The sequence below is a fragment of the Bos grunniens genome, chromosome 7, assembly GCF_055505025.1.
Source record: "Bos grunniens cultivar Pamir isolate PY7600 chromosome 7, Bosgru_T2T1.0, whole genome shotgun sequence".
Lineage (NCBI taxonomy): Eukaryota > Metazoa > Chordata > Mammalia > Artiodactyla > Bovidae > Bos > Bos grunniens.
Genome location: NC_141171.1, coordinates 25,120,655 through 25,135,672, shown reverse-complemented (window position 1 = coordinate 25,135,672; position 15,018 = coordinate 25,120,655). Strand labels below are relative to the sequence as shown.

Here is a 15,018-nt window from a genome sequence, read left to right as displayed (position 1 = left end):
GCGATGTAGATCAACTATACCTCAATTAAAAAAAAAGTTTTTAATGCAGAATGAATAACATAATTCACACTAATGGTATATTCAAGGAATATATTACATTTTTACTCATTGATTTCATAGTCTCAGAAATGTGAATGAAACATAGCAATGGTATAGAAACAAGAAATTAATTTGTACAAACAGTGGTAAATGTTTATAAGCAGAGATTGTAATTAACCTCTTTTTATGCTTGCAACCCCACCTAAACCAATGCATGCGAGAAACAGTGTGTATTTCTTGGAAGAATGTATTGCTTTGAAAAGAGAGATTCTGTCTTCTCCTGTGTTGTAGACTTTGTTAAATCTCATGGAATTTTCATCTGTCTCAATTTCTTATGGTAACTTACTATTACTACCTGCACCTACAGTGGATCCCATGAGTTGGATTCCATATCCAGCAACTATGATTGTGTGCCAGGCACAGCTGGTGAAAGGGCAGAGCAGGACAGCCATTATTCTTCTGAGGTGCTTACAGTTCTGTAGCTTTCAGTGGTAGGACACTTCACTAAGAGTAAATCTTCACGAAACACAGCCAAGTCTTCATGAAGTATTTAAACAAAAGCTATTTTGGGGGGGGGGGGCAGAAATAAATATGTAAAATTTACAAAGTGACACTAAAACTTGCCATTTTATCGAGAAAGCCTGACAGTGACAAGTAAATAATGATCCTTTATCCCCTACAAGATTTTTCAAATATCTATCTCAATTTTCACTCTCCTCATCCATACTTCCTACCACTATTAAAGAAATAACTTGTTTAGATAAAATTCTGTTTGTTAATTCTAAATGTCTCAGCTAAGTCAATTTCATTATAATCCATGAAGGAGATTAAATTGTATCTCCTCTGATTCCTAGAAATCCACTCACTTCCTTTTTCTTGTAAAGGTCATCACTCTTAGTAAATACTATGATTTTTTTAGACTCTACAGTTCCAACAAAGATTTTGATCCACAGTTAATCATATTGTAACTTTCTTGGCACCTATTTTGCCAATTTAGACACATATATTATTAAGAACATATAAAATTTATCTTGTTAATTTACAGTTCCAGGTGACAGACTTAAAGTTAAGGGAATGAAATGGGTTAGTTCAGACTTGTACTTATACATTCAAAATGCCGGAAAGAATCATTTAAGCAAAATCTAGTGCTAAAAATTAAGAGAAAATACAAAGTCCAGATCATTTGTTTGTCTTGCTTTTTCATTTATTTATGACTCATCCTTCCCCCAGCATTCCTTATGATTTTTTCACTTCTTCTTCTTACCAAAGCAATCTGTATAGAACAATATGCTGTGTATGCTCAGTAGAGAAAGATTTTTCTCTGGAATCTGACATCTTATTTTATTTGAATTTGTTAAAAAAAATAAAAATTAATGAAAAATATTTCAATCGCCAATTTGCCTCCCCAATCCTAACATGTCAACTCCTTACCATTTTTCTGTGTTTCCTTAGTTTTCTTGTGAGTTTCCTAGTCCAATTTGACATATTTCTCTTGCTGCTTCTTTGTAATCAATCTGGATTATAGATTTTGAGGAAGTAAATCATGAGTTTTTTTCCAAATGTTTTGTATTTATAGTAGACCTGAGTCAGGACTGACAGATAGCTTTTTGAAAGAACCAGACACTTCTTTACATTTCCAGAAATATGTTTAATGCAGCACCCTGAATTTAACTTTAAAATAGAATATATCTAGTGATTATTTTTTAATTCTTGTTTAAAAAGTATTTTTAAAAAGTACTTAGATGGACAGGTCTATAATTATGTGGACTTTACCATTCTGACCAGGGTATATTTTACATTTAGTTGTATTTTTTATCATTGGCTTCATTTATGAGGTAATATATAGATTTTAGAGTTAGTTAGACTTAGGTTAGACTAACAGTTCTATTCACCAACTTGTGACCTTGGTTGAGTTAGCTTCCCAGGGCTGCTGTAATAAAATAACACAAACTGGGTAAGCTTAAAATACAAAAATTCATTCCCTTTCAGATATGGGGACTAAAAGTATACAATCAAAGTATCTGCAGGCCCATGTCCCCTCTGAAGGGTCTAAGAAAAAAAAATCTTCCCTGTCGTCTTCATAACTTCTGGTGGTTGCTGGTGATCTTAAACATTCCTCACATTAACTCCAAAAGGCCACTGCTTAATGTCCCTGTGGATGTTAACATAGATTTTAAGATAAATAATGTAGCACTCAGAAATCCCTTTTATCTCAAAAAATAAAACTGCAGCACCCATGTAGAACATGAAAGAGGACATGGTTAAAGATCCATGTTAAAGGAAGGGAGCATTACATTTTAAAAGAATTTAAAGAATATTAAGAACTGTTTGTCTGTCTACTCTAGGGGAAAAAAAAAAAAAAAGATGCCTCACTCACTTACACGTCATCCAGGAATGATGATGCTCTGCTTCTTTTGTGTCCCATAGAGTGCCAGGTACCCTCACACTAAATATTTCCTCCTCAAGGATTTGCACCCACCTTCCAGCTCCCTCCTTTTCTACCAGTATTGTCCTGGAGAGATGACAGTGTCTCCTACATTGCAGGTCAGATTAAGAAGGTCTAGTCAGTCTCCCAGAGGTCCTCAACACAGTCTCCCCTATACAATCACGCTTTAGTTATCTGTACAGTAGATGATTCCTGAGATGAGTATCCCTTTGCCTTTCTCAAGCCTGGACTTCAACCCAGACCCTTGATACTGTGAAGACGCCTTAGCTCTTCAGGCCTGAAGACACCTGCGCTTGCAGTTTTCTACTCTTTTGACTTCTTTTTTGCTTGATGCTGGTTCTACTGAGGCCTTGGATCGCACTGCTACTGTACACTGTGAATCCTGCCACCTTTTCTGGAAAGTGTTCTTTTCCTTCTTTTGCTTTCAAAGACCTTTTACCTTTAATAATTCTGATCCAGAGGAAAGAGCATCTCTAAATCTCCTCCTTTAACTTTTCACTCTGAAATGGCATCTAAGGCAGACTCTTGTGAATCCATAATCTGGAATCTTGTGCTTCCGGAGCAGTCAGATGTTTCTCTTGGATTGTTGCATTACAGTGGAGCTGAGCAGTGACAGACAGATGGCTTTTTAGAATAATGAGATACTGAGTTGTATTTCAGAAAGAATGTTCAGAAAGAATGTTCAGATGTTCAGGGCAGTGTCCAGAATTTAAATTTAAGGCAAATTACAGAAACAGAGTTTTATTTAAAAAATTGAGGGGAAAAAAAACACAGCCTGGATAATGGGATCTCCAAATTTCAGTTTGAATTGGTTTTTTTGCATTGATGAAATTAGGTAATAACTAGATTTTCCTTTAAGTTGGTCATGTTGAAACAGAATCATAAAATGGCTAGGATGTTACTTATCCAATGTGAAAAGGAAGTTGGCATTGTATTTACATTTCATCCCTGTTCCAACAGGCAAAAGAACACACAAGGTGAGTGGTTTGAGATTTATGTCTTATTTACTTATTCCTAATCCTTTGATTTTTAGGTTTTCTAGAAACTATAGAAGACATTCTTCCAAGACTCCCAGAAGGTATCAGCATTTGGGCAATGAAAGACTCTGTTCCACAAGGCATAATTTCACTCAAAGAAAAACTGAGCACAGCATCTGACTGTCATGTGCCACGCAGCCACCATGCTATCTCAAACACCAAGACTCCTTATCTTTATATTTTTACTTCTGGAACAACAGGTATGATCCATTTGTTCGTGAAACTTAAAAAGAATGCAGTGTATTATATTTGAAAAGCAACCAGTTTGGACAAATCTTTGCCGTGTGTAGCTGTAACTGAGCAAAGGACTTGAGTACCCAAGGTATAGAAAGCCAAACTCTGATAGCAGGAGATTGCAGAAAAATAAGGATTTATTGCAGCCCACCAAGCCTCAGATCCACTTCAACTTGACCTTTGAGTTGGGGGTTTCTTAAAGGAGAAGAATAAAGAAGCTAGGGTTAGTCATCATCTTGTGACAGTTCTGTGACAATTTGGGGAGTCAGGATGACTCTGGTTTACAACTCTCTGGCAAGGTGGTCCTTGGCTTGAGGGTCTGTGAGCTCATCTTGCCCTGGAGAAACAATCTGTTAACAATAGCTGTGATAATCACTTTAGTGCTTTATCTATGTCATCAGCAATAGCATTTAGTCATCTGATGCTGGTTGATTACCTTTCAGTTCCCTGGGGATTGAGGTCAGAGGGGACAAGAAAGGGAACAAAGCTTTGGATAGAGAGTTCGTAAAAGAATTTGGTTTTAGTGGGGCTCAGTTTCATAGCTACCAAAAATCTGAGAAAGCATGTATCCAAGAAAACCTGGGTTTTTTTAGATCTTTGAACTCTCAAACTTGGATGGAAAATGTAATAGCTTTACCTTTAGCTTGGCAAGTCACCGTGTTCACTTGGCCATTGTTGCAAGTGGAAAGATTTTCAAGTTTGGTAGTACAAATGGCACTGGAATATCTGAAGACTTGATCCAGCCCAGTTACTCAGAGTGTGAAATTTGGACTGCTTCTTTGGCAGGATCTTTGCTAGCCTCCCTTAGATGCCCGATATATAAATGAAAAGATGTTTAAATGTTTGTAATCATCCTTCTGAATTAAAAAATCCATTAGTCTACTTTAAAACAGGTTTCTCTATTCTTGTATAAAATGTTAATTCCTAAACACAATCCAAGTATAGAGCTACCATTGAAAAACCTGTAGTAAGCTCTCCTGGTTTTCCTTGGGTTGACTGGAACATGTGAGAAATAGGAAATCTTGAGATCTTTGCACGTTTGGGGGAGGTTACAAATAAGAATCAAGAAACTAACTTTCCTTTTATCAGGTAAACAACACACACACTCTTTGCGACACAAAGAATAATGAAACTACCTGGGAATTCAAAAGAAATGTTAAACTTAATTGATTCTGAGAAAAATTGAATGGTATTAATGGTAGTTTGAATAAACTTTTGTAATTAATTTGAAGATGACCAGGAGTTTGAACTGAGATGTGTTAAAAGCAGGGTACAGTCCATGGGGTTGCAGAGTCGGGCTTGACTGAGCGACTTTCACTTCACTTCAAAAGTTTTGGTACTTATTTCTTTTTTTTTTTTTTGAGATTTACGTTTTATCTTTTATTTATTTTTTTAATTTAAATTTACTTATTTTAATTGGAGGCTAATTACTTTACAATATTGTATTGCTTTTGCCATACATCAACATGAATCCGCCATGGGTGTACACGTGTTCCCCATCCTGAACCCCCTCTCCCACCTCCTTCCCCATACTGTCCCTCTGGGTCATCCCAGTGCACCAGCTCCAAGCATCCTGTATCCTGCATCGAACCTAAACTGGCAATTGGTTTCATATATGATATTATACATGTTTCAATGCCATTCTCCCAAATCATCCCACCCTCTCCCTCTCCCACAGAGTCCAAAAGACTGTTCTATACATCAGTGTCTCTTTTGCTGTCTTGCATACAGGGTTATCGTTACCATCTTTCTAAATTCCATATATATGCGTTAGTATACTGTATTGGTGTTTTTCTTTCTGGCTTACTTCACTCTGTATAATAGGCTCCAGTTTCATCCACCTCATTAGAACTGATTCAAATGTATTCTTTTTAATGGCTGAGTAATACTCCATCATGTATATGTACCACAGCTTTCTTATCCATTCATCTGCTGATGGACATCTAGGTTGCTTCCATGTCCTGGCTATTATAAACAGTGCTGCGATGAACACTGGGGTACACGTGTCTCTTTCCCTTCTGTGTGTGTATGCCTTGTGTATTTCCCTTCCCTTGGTGTGTATGCCCAGCAGTGGGATTGCTGGGTCATAAGGCTGTTCTATTTCCAGTTTTTTAAGGAATTTCCACACTGTTCTCCATAATGGCTGTACTAGTTTGCATTCCCACCAACAGTGTAAGCGTACTTATTTCTTATGCACAGGTAGTATGGTAAGCAAAACTACTATTGCATAGTAAAGTTTTCTTACTTTGTTCTTTCCTTTTTTCTATTTGGAGGCTAACAATAATCTCTCTTATCCTGGAGATACGTGGTACTTTTCTGTTGTTGTTGTTCAGTTCAGTTCAGTTCAGTCGCTCAGTCGTGTCCGACTCTTTGCGACCCCATGAACCGCAGCACACCAGGCCTCCCTGTCCATCACCAACTCCCGGAGTCCACCCAAACCCATGTCCATCGAGTCAGTGATGCCATCCAACCATCTCATCCTCTGTCATCCCCTTCTCCTCCTGCCCTCTATCTTTCCCAGCATCAGCTCTTCACATCAGGTGGCCAAAGTATTGAAGTTTCAGCTTTAACATCAGTCTTTCCAATGAACACCCAGGACTAATCTCCTTTAGGATGGACTGGTTGGATCTCCTTGCAGTCCAAGGGACTCTCAAGAGTCTTCTCCAACACTACAGTTCAAAAGAATCAATTCTTTGGTGCTCAACCTTCTTTATAGTCCAACTCTCACATCCATACATGACCACAGGAAAAACCATAGCCTTGACTAGATGGACCTTTGTTTGCAAAGTAATATCTCTGCTTTTTAATATGCTGTCTAGGTTGGTCATAACTTTCCTTCCAAGGAGTAAGCATCTTTTAATTTCATGGTTGCAATCACCATCTGCAGTGATTTTGAAGCCCAGAAAAATAAAGTCAGCCACTGTTTCCACTGTTTCCCCATCTATTTCCCATGAAGTGATGGGACCAGATGCCATGATCTTAGTTTTCTGAATGTTGAGCTTTAAGCCAGCTTTTTCACTCTTCTCTTTCACTTTCATCAAGAGGCTTTTTAGTTCCTCTTCACTTTCTGCCATAAGGGTGGTGTCATCTGCATATCTGAGGTTATTGATATGTCTTCTGGCAATCTTGATTCCAGCTTGTGCTTCCTCCAGCCCAGCGTTTCTCATGATGTACCCTGCGTATAAGTTAAATAAGCAGGGTGACAATATATAGCCTTGATGTACTCCTTTTCCTATTTGGAACCAGTCTGTTGTTCCATGGCCAGTTCTAACTGTTGCTTCCTGACCTGGCTACAGGTTTCTCAAGAGGCAAGTCAGGTGGTCTGGTATTCCTATCTCTTAAAGAATTTTCCACAGTTTATTGTGATCCACACAGTTAAAGGCTTTGGCATAGTCAATAAAGCAGAAATAGATGTTTTTCTGGAACTCTCTTGCTTTTTTGATGGTCCAGCGGATGCTGGCAATTTGGTCTCTGGTTCCTCTGCCTTTTCTGAAACCAGCTTGAACATCAGGAAGTTCATGGTTCAGGTTGTTGTTGTTACTCTGTTTAAAACAGCTCTTATAAATGAACTGGGAAATGCTAATGTGTATCAAGTTGTCAGCATAAAGATGACCTGACTTAACTTTGAAAGAGACAATAAAATTTTGGAAATTATCTTTGAAAACTTCCAACAGAAGGTACTTGACAATTTGTCTTTATGCTGTTTTCTTATAAAAAGTGACTCTGGTCTTCAAAACAGTCTTTACCACTCTCCTCTCCCTGCAACCCTCCTCACCCCAAAGAGAATAGTGGGGAGCAGACTATTAACAGCTCCCGTCTTGAAGATTAAAACCAGTGTTTGATACATTTGCACAGCAGGCTGAAAGCAAAAGCACTATTAATTTTATTTGATATTTATTCATATTAAAGTTATACAGTACAAAGATGAAAATGCTAATAGTTTTAGAAATATTAGAGAGAAGTACCCTGCTAACCTATTCTCAAACCAATTGCATTCGGTATTTTTCTTGTTATTGTCATTCAGTCACTAAGTCGTGTCCAACTCTGCAACCCCATGGACTGCAGCATGCCAGACTTCCCTGTCCTTTACCATCTTCTGCAGTTTGCTCAAACTCATGTCCATTGAGTCAGTGATGCCATCCAACCATCCCATTCTCTGTCACTCCTTCTCATCCTGCCTTCAGTCTTTCCCAGTATCAGAGTCTTTTCCAGTGAGTCGGTTCTTTGCATCAGATAACCAAAGTATTGGAGCTTCAGCTTCAGCATCAGTCCTTGCATTGAATGTTTGGGGTTGATTTCCTTTAGGATTGACTGATGTAATCTCCTTGCTGTCCAAGGGACTCTCAAGAGTCTTCACCAGCACAGATCTTTCTGTAATCATCTCCATATATCTAAATAGCTTGAGAATTTTATTGGGTACTTCATAGGTGCACCCCCAAAAAATAGGTACTGCTTGTCCACAATGGAAGATGAAAATTTTATCTTCTTTCTTTACCACTCTCTCCCTCCAACTCAGATTTTTTCCTCTGATACACATACTTTCTCTCTCTGACATCACTCTATATATTGTTTCATCATAAATATTGGTTTGATTAGTTATCCATATCATAACTTAGTATTGATAGTTTGGTAGTTATCAGTATCATAACTATTTCTAGCTGCCTTCTATAGTATAATAAAATTATATTTGTTTCCTTTCATGTAAAACTCTCCCCAATCTGGAATTGATCATCTGTTTTTTCATTTGCTTGCTTAGTTTTCTCTACATCTATGACCAGTTTGTACCCATCCTTCTATCAAAAAGTAACTCACCTTTAGACATTGAAAAGCTTGTCTGTATTTTGTCAAGCCTATATTCTTTCTGTTGTTTTTGTTCTATTTTGTTTTGATTGGGGTATAGTTGCTTTAGTTCCTCTTTAGTTCTTTAGTGAAGAGGAACTAAAGAGCCTATTGATGAGGGTGAAGGAGGAGAGTGAAAAAGCCAGATTAAAACTAAATATTAAAAAACTAAGATCTTGGCATCTGATCCCTTTCATTTCAGTTCAGTTCAGTCGCTCAGTCATGTCCAGCTCTTTGCGACCCCATGAATCGCAGCGCACCAGGCCTCCCTGTCCATCACCAACTCCTGGAGTTCACCCAAACTCATGTCCATCGAGTCAGTGATGCCATCCAGCCCTCTCATCCTCTGTCGTCCCCTTCTCCTGCCTCCAATCCCTCCCAGCTTCAGGGTCTTTTCCAATGAGTCAACTTTTCGCATGAGGTGGCCAAAGTTTTGGAGTTTCACCCTCAACATCAGTCCTTCCAATGAACACCCAGGACTGATCTCCTTTAGGATGGACTGGTTGGATCTCCTTGAAGTCTAAGGGACTCTCACGAGTCTTCTCCAACACCACAGTTCAAAAGCATCAATTCTTCGGCACTCAGCTTTCTTCACAGTCCAACTCTCACATCCATACATGACCACCAGAAAAACCATAGCCTTGACTAGGTGGACCTTTGTTGGCAAAGTAATATCTCTGCTTTTGAATATGCTATCTAGGTTGGTCATAACTTTCCTTCCAAGGAGTAAGCGTCTTCAGTCCCTTTACTTCATGGCAAACGGAAGGGGAAAGGTGGAGGTAGTGACAGATTTCCCCTTCTTGGGCTCTAAAATCACTGAGGATGGTGACTGCAGCCATGAAATTAAAAGAAACTTGCTCCTTGGCAGGAAAGCTGTGACAAATCTAGACAATGTGTTGAAGCAGACATTACTCTGTGGACAAAGGTTCATGTAGTCAAGGCTGTGGTCTTCCCATTGGTCATGTATGGTTGTGAGAGCTGGACCATAAAGGAGGCAGAATGCCAGAGAATTGATGCCTTATGTGGTGCTGGAGAAGACTCCTGAGAGTTCCTTGGACAGCAAGAAGATCAAACCCATCAATCTTAAAGGAAATCAACCCTGAATATTCATTGGAAGGACGGATGCTGAAGCTGAAGCTCCAGTATGTTGGTCTTCTGATGCAAACAGCCAACTCATTGGAAAAATGCCTGATGCTGGGAAAGACTGAGGGCAGAAGGAGAAGAAGGATCAGAGGATGACTGGATGGCATCACCCATGCAATGTACATGAACTTGGGCAAACTTTGGGAGATGGTGAAGGACAGGGAGGCCTGGCATGCTGCAGTCCATGGGGCTGCAAAGAGTCCGACACAACTGAGCAACTGAACAACAATGACAACATAGTTGCTTTACATTGTAGTGTTAGTGTCTGTTACACAGTGAAGTGAAGCAGCTAGATGTGTATATATATTCCCTCATTTTTGGATTTCCTTCCCATTTAGGTCACCACAGAGCATTGAGTAGAGTTCCCTGGGCTATACAGCAGGTTCTCATTAGTTTTCTGTTTCATATGTATTAGTGTATATACGTCAATTCTCGATCACATCTTTCGCAAAGCTTTCCTCCCTACGATTTCAATCTTGACATGTCCTGGGTTCATTTCTCACCATCACCCTGAGAATTCCCTTCAGACCTTCTTTCCAATCCCCTGATTCTTGGATTCTAAATTTATTTCCTTTGTTTACTTTTCATTTTATCACTGCACTTATTTTAGCAGCTGCTTGTTAGTAGGTAAGTTGAAGTTCTCACATGCTTGAATGTTTTTTTTTCTAGTTAAGAAATGATATTGGTGCAGGGGTTTGAAGGCATTGCTTTTTTTACCTTCTGTCTTCCCGTATATATATTGAGAAGTCTTTTTCTTCTGCTTTCATATCCTTTACGTCAACCTGGTGTTGTTTTTCTTTCTTTTGGCAGGGGTGGGGGTGGTGGGTGGCAAAAGGGAGGAATTTTTAGAATTTCATGAGCCTTCAGTATTCTATGATTTCAAGATTATTTGTACTGGGACTAGTCTTATTTATCCATTTTGCTGGTAAATTTGTCAGCCTTTTAAATCTAGAAACTCATGTCTTGCAATTCTAGGTACTCGAAAAATTTTTTAAAGATGTCTGCATATTCTTTTCTTTATTTCTATGTTTTTCTGCCCATTCTCTCCTTCTATTATTTTTTTTGTTGTTGTTCATTCTTTTATCTTTGGATCTCTAACTTTTTAAAGCTTGGCCTCCCTGAACTGTTATTAATTTTCTCATCTTTTCTATCCTATTTTCCTTCTCTTACCTATGGGTTTACTTTTTGAGAGATTTCTATTTTAGCTCTATGTTCTCTGAATATTTCTCATTTTGTAGCATGTTATTTTTGTATTCTTGATACTTCATTGTCTCATACCTCTCAGAATATTAATATTTTTTTTTAAAATTTCTCCTCTCTACCTTGTCTCTATTTTCTCTAATGACCTTTTACCTTTTATTTTACAGTGACCTCTGTTCTTTAGAGGATTTCCTCAAATATCTGTTGACCTTTGGCTGCTCATGTTTAAAGTTTAGCCGTCAAAACACACATACCAAAACAAACCAAATCCTAACTGGAAGCTCTGTGTGACTGAGTGGGATTGTGAGCTGGTTAGTTTCAGTGTCCAGGACGTTTTCTTGGCAGATTCATGACTATCAGTTTTACTTCTAGGTGCTTTATATTCCTCAGACCAGAACCTTGAAGGGAAAACTAGTAAACTATAAAAAAGGACCTGGAGGAGAATGCCCACTTTCTCTTATTCCCGTGATATGTTCAGTCTCTCTCTTTCCTGATGTTTCCAGAGGCTCATCTTTTTCCAGAGAATACATATCAGATCTTTACCAGTGTGGGGGAAGCAATCTGGTGCGGTAATTTCATTTTATTTTTTACATTTTAAAATGTAAAAAGCATTTATTGACATTCTTTCAAATTTGGATTGTGAATGATCCTATACAGGAAAAGTTACACAAATATCATCTCTCTTTAGCTTAAAGTTCTGAGCAACTTGGGGTCTTATAGAGAGCAAAGCAACATACAGAATTGGGCATTCAGTAGATGTCATGCTTTATAAATACAAAACTGTCAAAAAATGTAGCAAAATCACATTTGCTACAGACTAGGATCCTTGGACTCTTTAATCAATAGAAAACAGAAAGGGATCAGATGAGGAATTCAGGCAAGGCTTGATTGGGACTCATGCTGCCGCAGCACAGAGAAGTAAAAACAAGTAACAAGCGCTCCTGCTGGCTCCCTAACTAGGAAGGGCAGGCTGGTTCCTAAAATGGGGTGCGGGTAGGGGTGGATTGTTGGGCGGGGCTGCAGGGGTAGCTTAAGTGGTCTGCCCACCCCCTTGGAGGTGCTGTTTACAGGCATCATGGACAGTAACCTCCTTTTGCTCCTGGCACCTCAGAAATGGCAGTTGATTTGTGCCCCTTTTGCATGTTTTTCATAATTGCCTCAATTGTACATGCAGCGGTTTTTAGTCCCTTATAGTTTCTTCTATTCTGTCACTTGAGGTGCAGGCAGCCCAAGGAAAGGATCACAGGCCCCAGATCCTAGCCTGTCTCATGTTGAGCCTCATTAAAGATTGAATTGATGTTTTTTATTTAAAAGCATCTCTCTCTCTCTCTTCCTTGATCTCTCTCTCTCTAAACTGATGTTTTGCAGCTCAAAACCCAGAGCTGGATTAAGTGATAGTAGTTGTAATGATCATGAGAATTTATATTAGTATTGCCCATTATCATAAAAATCAAGCAGATTTTCTCAAACAAAAAATCTTATAATGTTGATAATGAAGTAAGTGTTGATGCAAGTTAGGGAGTGATGTAAAGAAGTGAGACTTAGAAAAGTTAAAAATGATGGGAGCAGAGTCTGCTCACTGGCCCTTTCAAGCAGGTTGTATGGGAGCCCTTTGGATGACATCAAACCTTTCCTAATCGTTTTGCTACTGTGAAGCTCACCAAAATATTATATTCATCAACCTAGGGACAAACTTAGAATGTCTCTGAGTAAGGAAAAACTGAGGTCAATTTTTATACCATTCGTGTCTTTGACCTGGGAGATTCTGTAAGATCTTGATGAGCAAGAGAGCCTTCCCTTATTTGTGACTGGTGGAATTGCTTCTTAAACAGAACTCCCATTTAGCTCCCTCTTTATAGTTCCATATTGATACTCCACTCTGGGAGGTACCTAGTCCCCAAGTTTCTGAGCCTTGCTGGGACTTTGTGGGAGCAAATCAACTTTCTTTCAGGCTTGTCTTCTTGGGTCTGATGTGTCAGTTGTCCACCTGCCTTTCTAAAATCGTGTTGCTATCACCTCCAATTCCATTCTTTTTTGCTTTAAGGGCCTATGTATGTGTTCAGTCTGCCAGTATCTACTTCCGAGGTGGCTCGTTGAGTTTCATTAGGTGCCTCAAGATCTCCAGGAAAGGCTTTTTAACCCTGGACAGCAGCCTTGTGGTCAGCCACTCCTGCAAGCAGGGGAAGGAGGAAAAAGATGGACCTGCCTTCCAGGCTGCACTGGGACTGGTTGCAATCACCATTGAGTTTATTTCCTTTTGTCTTGCCTGCTTAATCTTAGGGGTTCTTTCCCTTTTCCAAAATCATCCCCAGATTCCCAGATTTTTTCATCCCTACTCATAAATTGGTTTTCTCTTACTAGCATATCTTCTTCCTTCTTCCTGCTAATCACCAATTCACTGGACAGAGCCTCACTCCCACCTTTATGCCTGGACCACATCACAGTGGTCTCCCCACATCTGTGGGCGTGTGGAGTTTTAATGCTTGGGATCCACGGAAGGTTAGAAAAGCAGAGGATTTCAGAGACCATCTAAGGAAACATTTTTCCAAGCTTGTGCCACACATATCCCTTCATGTCTACAAAGAAAAAAAATTAAACTTGAAGAGGTGCTTTATGACCACAGGGGTTTGAGAAACACCATTGAAAAAAACAGTAACATTTTTGTACAGTTAGGCCCCTCAAAGGCTTTAGTATGGTAATGAACCAACTCTTCCAAGAGAGACTCTTAAGTTGCAGTTTTAACAAGCTTCATTTATTCTGTTGGCTCTTTCTTTAAAACTTTAAGCTTCATGAACCTTTGATCATTTTCACTGTTGGATAAGCTCCTATCTGTTGTCTCCTTTATCAAAAAGTCTGAGTACCTTAAATAATTTATAATAACTTTTATAATAAGTTAATGAGATCATTATTCACTTAAAACTAACCAAAAAAGGAACCAAAACATGAGTAATTTGTTTGTTACTAAAGCTCATTACAGGAGTGACATAAGCACACAGGTGAAAAATAACTAGATAAAGCATCCTTCATTTTTTGACACACCTCCACCTGAAAAATTATTTTTAAAGCTGGGCTGCCATGAGATCAGGAACAATATGGAAAGTACAGAATATGGTAACTGAAGATCAGCAGGTAGGAACTTCTCAGAGGCAGAAAATGCATAAATATTAGATTCTCTGGACGAAGATGAGAAAAGCAATTACAGTATGAAGAATCAAGGATGCTAGTCTCACTCAAAATCTTTATAATGGCTTTGACAAGAAATTTTGGAGGGATTCTCTATCCATGTGGAGGACAAGGAACTCTTTCAGGTTGTGAGATGCCTAGCTATCATAAAGAGCCACGGAAATTTCTTTTGAAAAAACTTAATAAATGAATTTTAGTTAGGATTGTAGGCAAGGCCATGCCAATTTTGTGTCTGAGACCAGTCTCTTCCAGTTGATGACACTGAAGCACAAAGGCTGTCAGAAAATGTCAAAGCAGGTGCAGCAACAAGGCAGACATGAAGCTCACTCTGGAAGAGTGTCCAGAGGTCACTGTAGACTGGGGTTTGCAGTCACATGTGCTGCTTTCACTAAAAATCCCATGACGACCTTAGTTTTATTCAGTAAATAGGTCAAACCAGAGAAAAAACTGGGTAATTGGGGCATTTTTATAGCAAATATGGCTCTTTGAAGCTTCCTAGATAAAAGAAATGCAAAAAAGCAAAGTGGCTGTCTGGGGAGGCCTTACAAATAGCTGTGAAAGGAAGAGAAGCAAAAAGCAGAGGAGAAAAGGAAAGATATAAGCATCTGAATGCAGAGTTCCAAAGAATAGCAAGAAGAGATAAGAAAGCCTTCCTCAGCGATCAATGCAAAGAAATAGAGGAAAACAACAAAATGGGAAAGACTAGAGATCTCTTCAAGAAAATTAGAAATACCAAGGGAACATTTCATGCAAAGATGGGCACAATAAAGGACAGAAATGGTATGGACCTAACAGAAGCAGAAGATATTAAGAAGAGGTGGCAAGAATACACAGAAGAACTGTACAAAAAAGATCTTCACGACCCAGATAATCAGGATGGTGTGATCACTCACCTAG

General features: G+C 38.8%; 1 protein-coding gene across 3 annotated transcripts in view; it reads left to right on the top strand.

Moving 5' to 3' along the window:
- SLC27A6 (solute carrier family 27 member 6) overlaps positions 1-15,018 on the top strand; it is a 411,258-nt gene that overhangs the window by 346,954 nt on the left and 49,286 nt on the right. For all 3 annotated transcript variants that reach the window (XM_086410493.1, XM_086410492.1, XM_086410494.1), the window contains one exon: positions 3,519-3,722. In XM_086410493.1, the coding sequence (XP_086266619.1) occupies positions 3,581-3,722 (142 nt within the window). In that variant the 5' untranslated portion in view covers positions 3,519-3,580. The remainder of the gene's footprint in view (positions 1-3,518; positions 3,723-15,018) is intronic.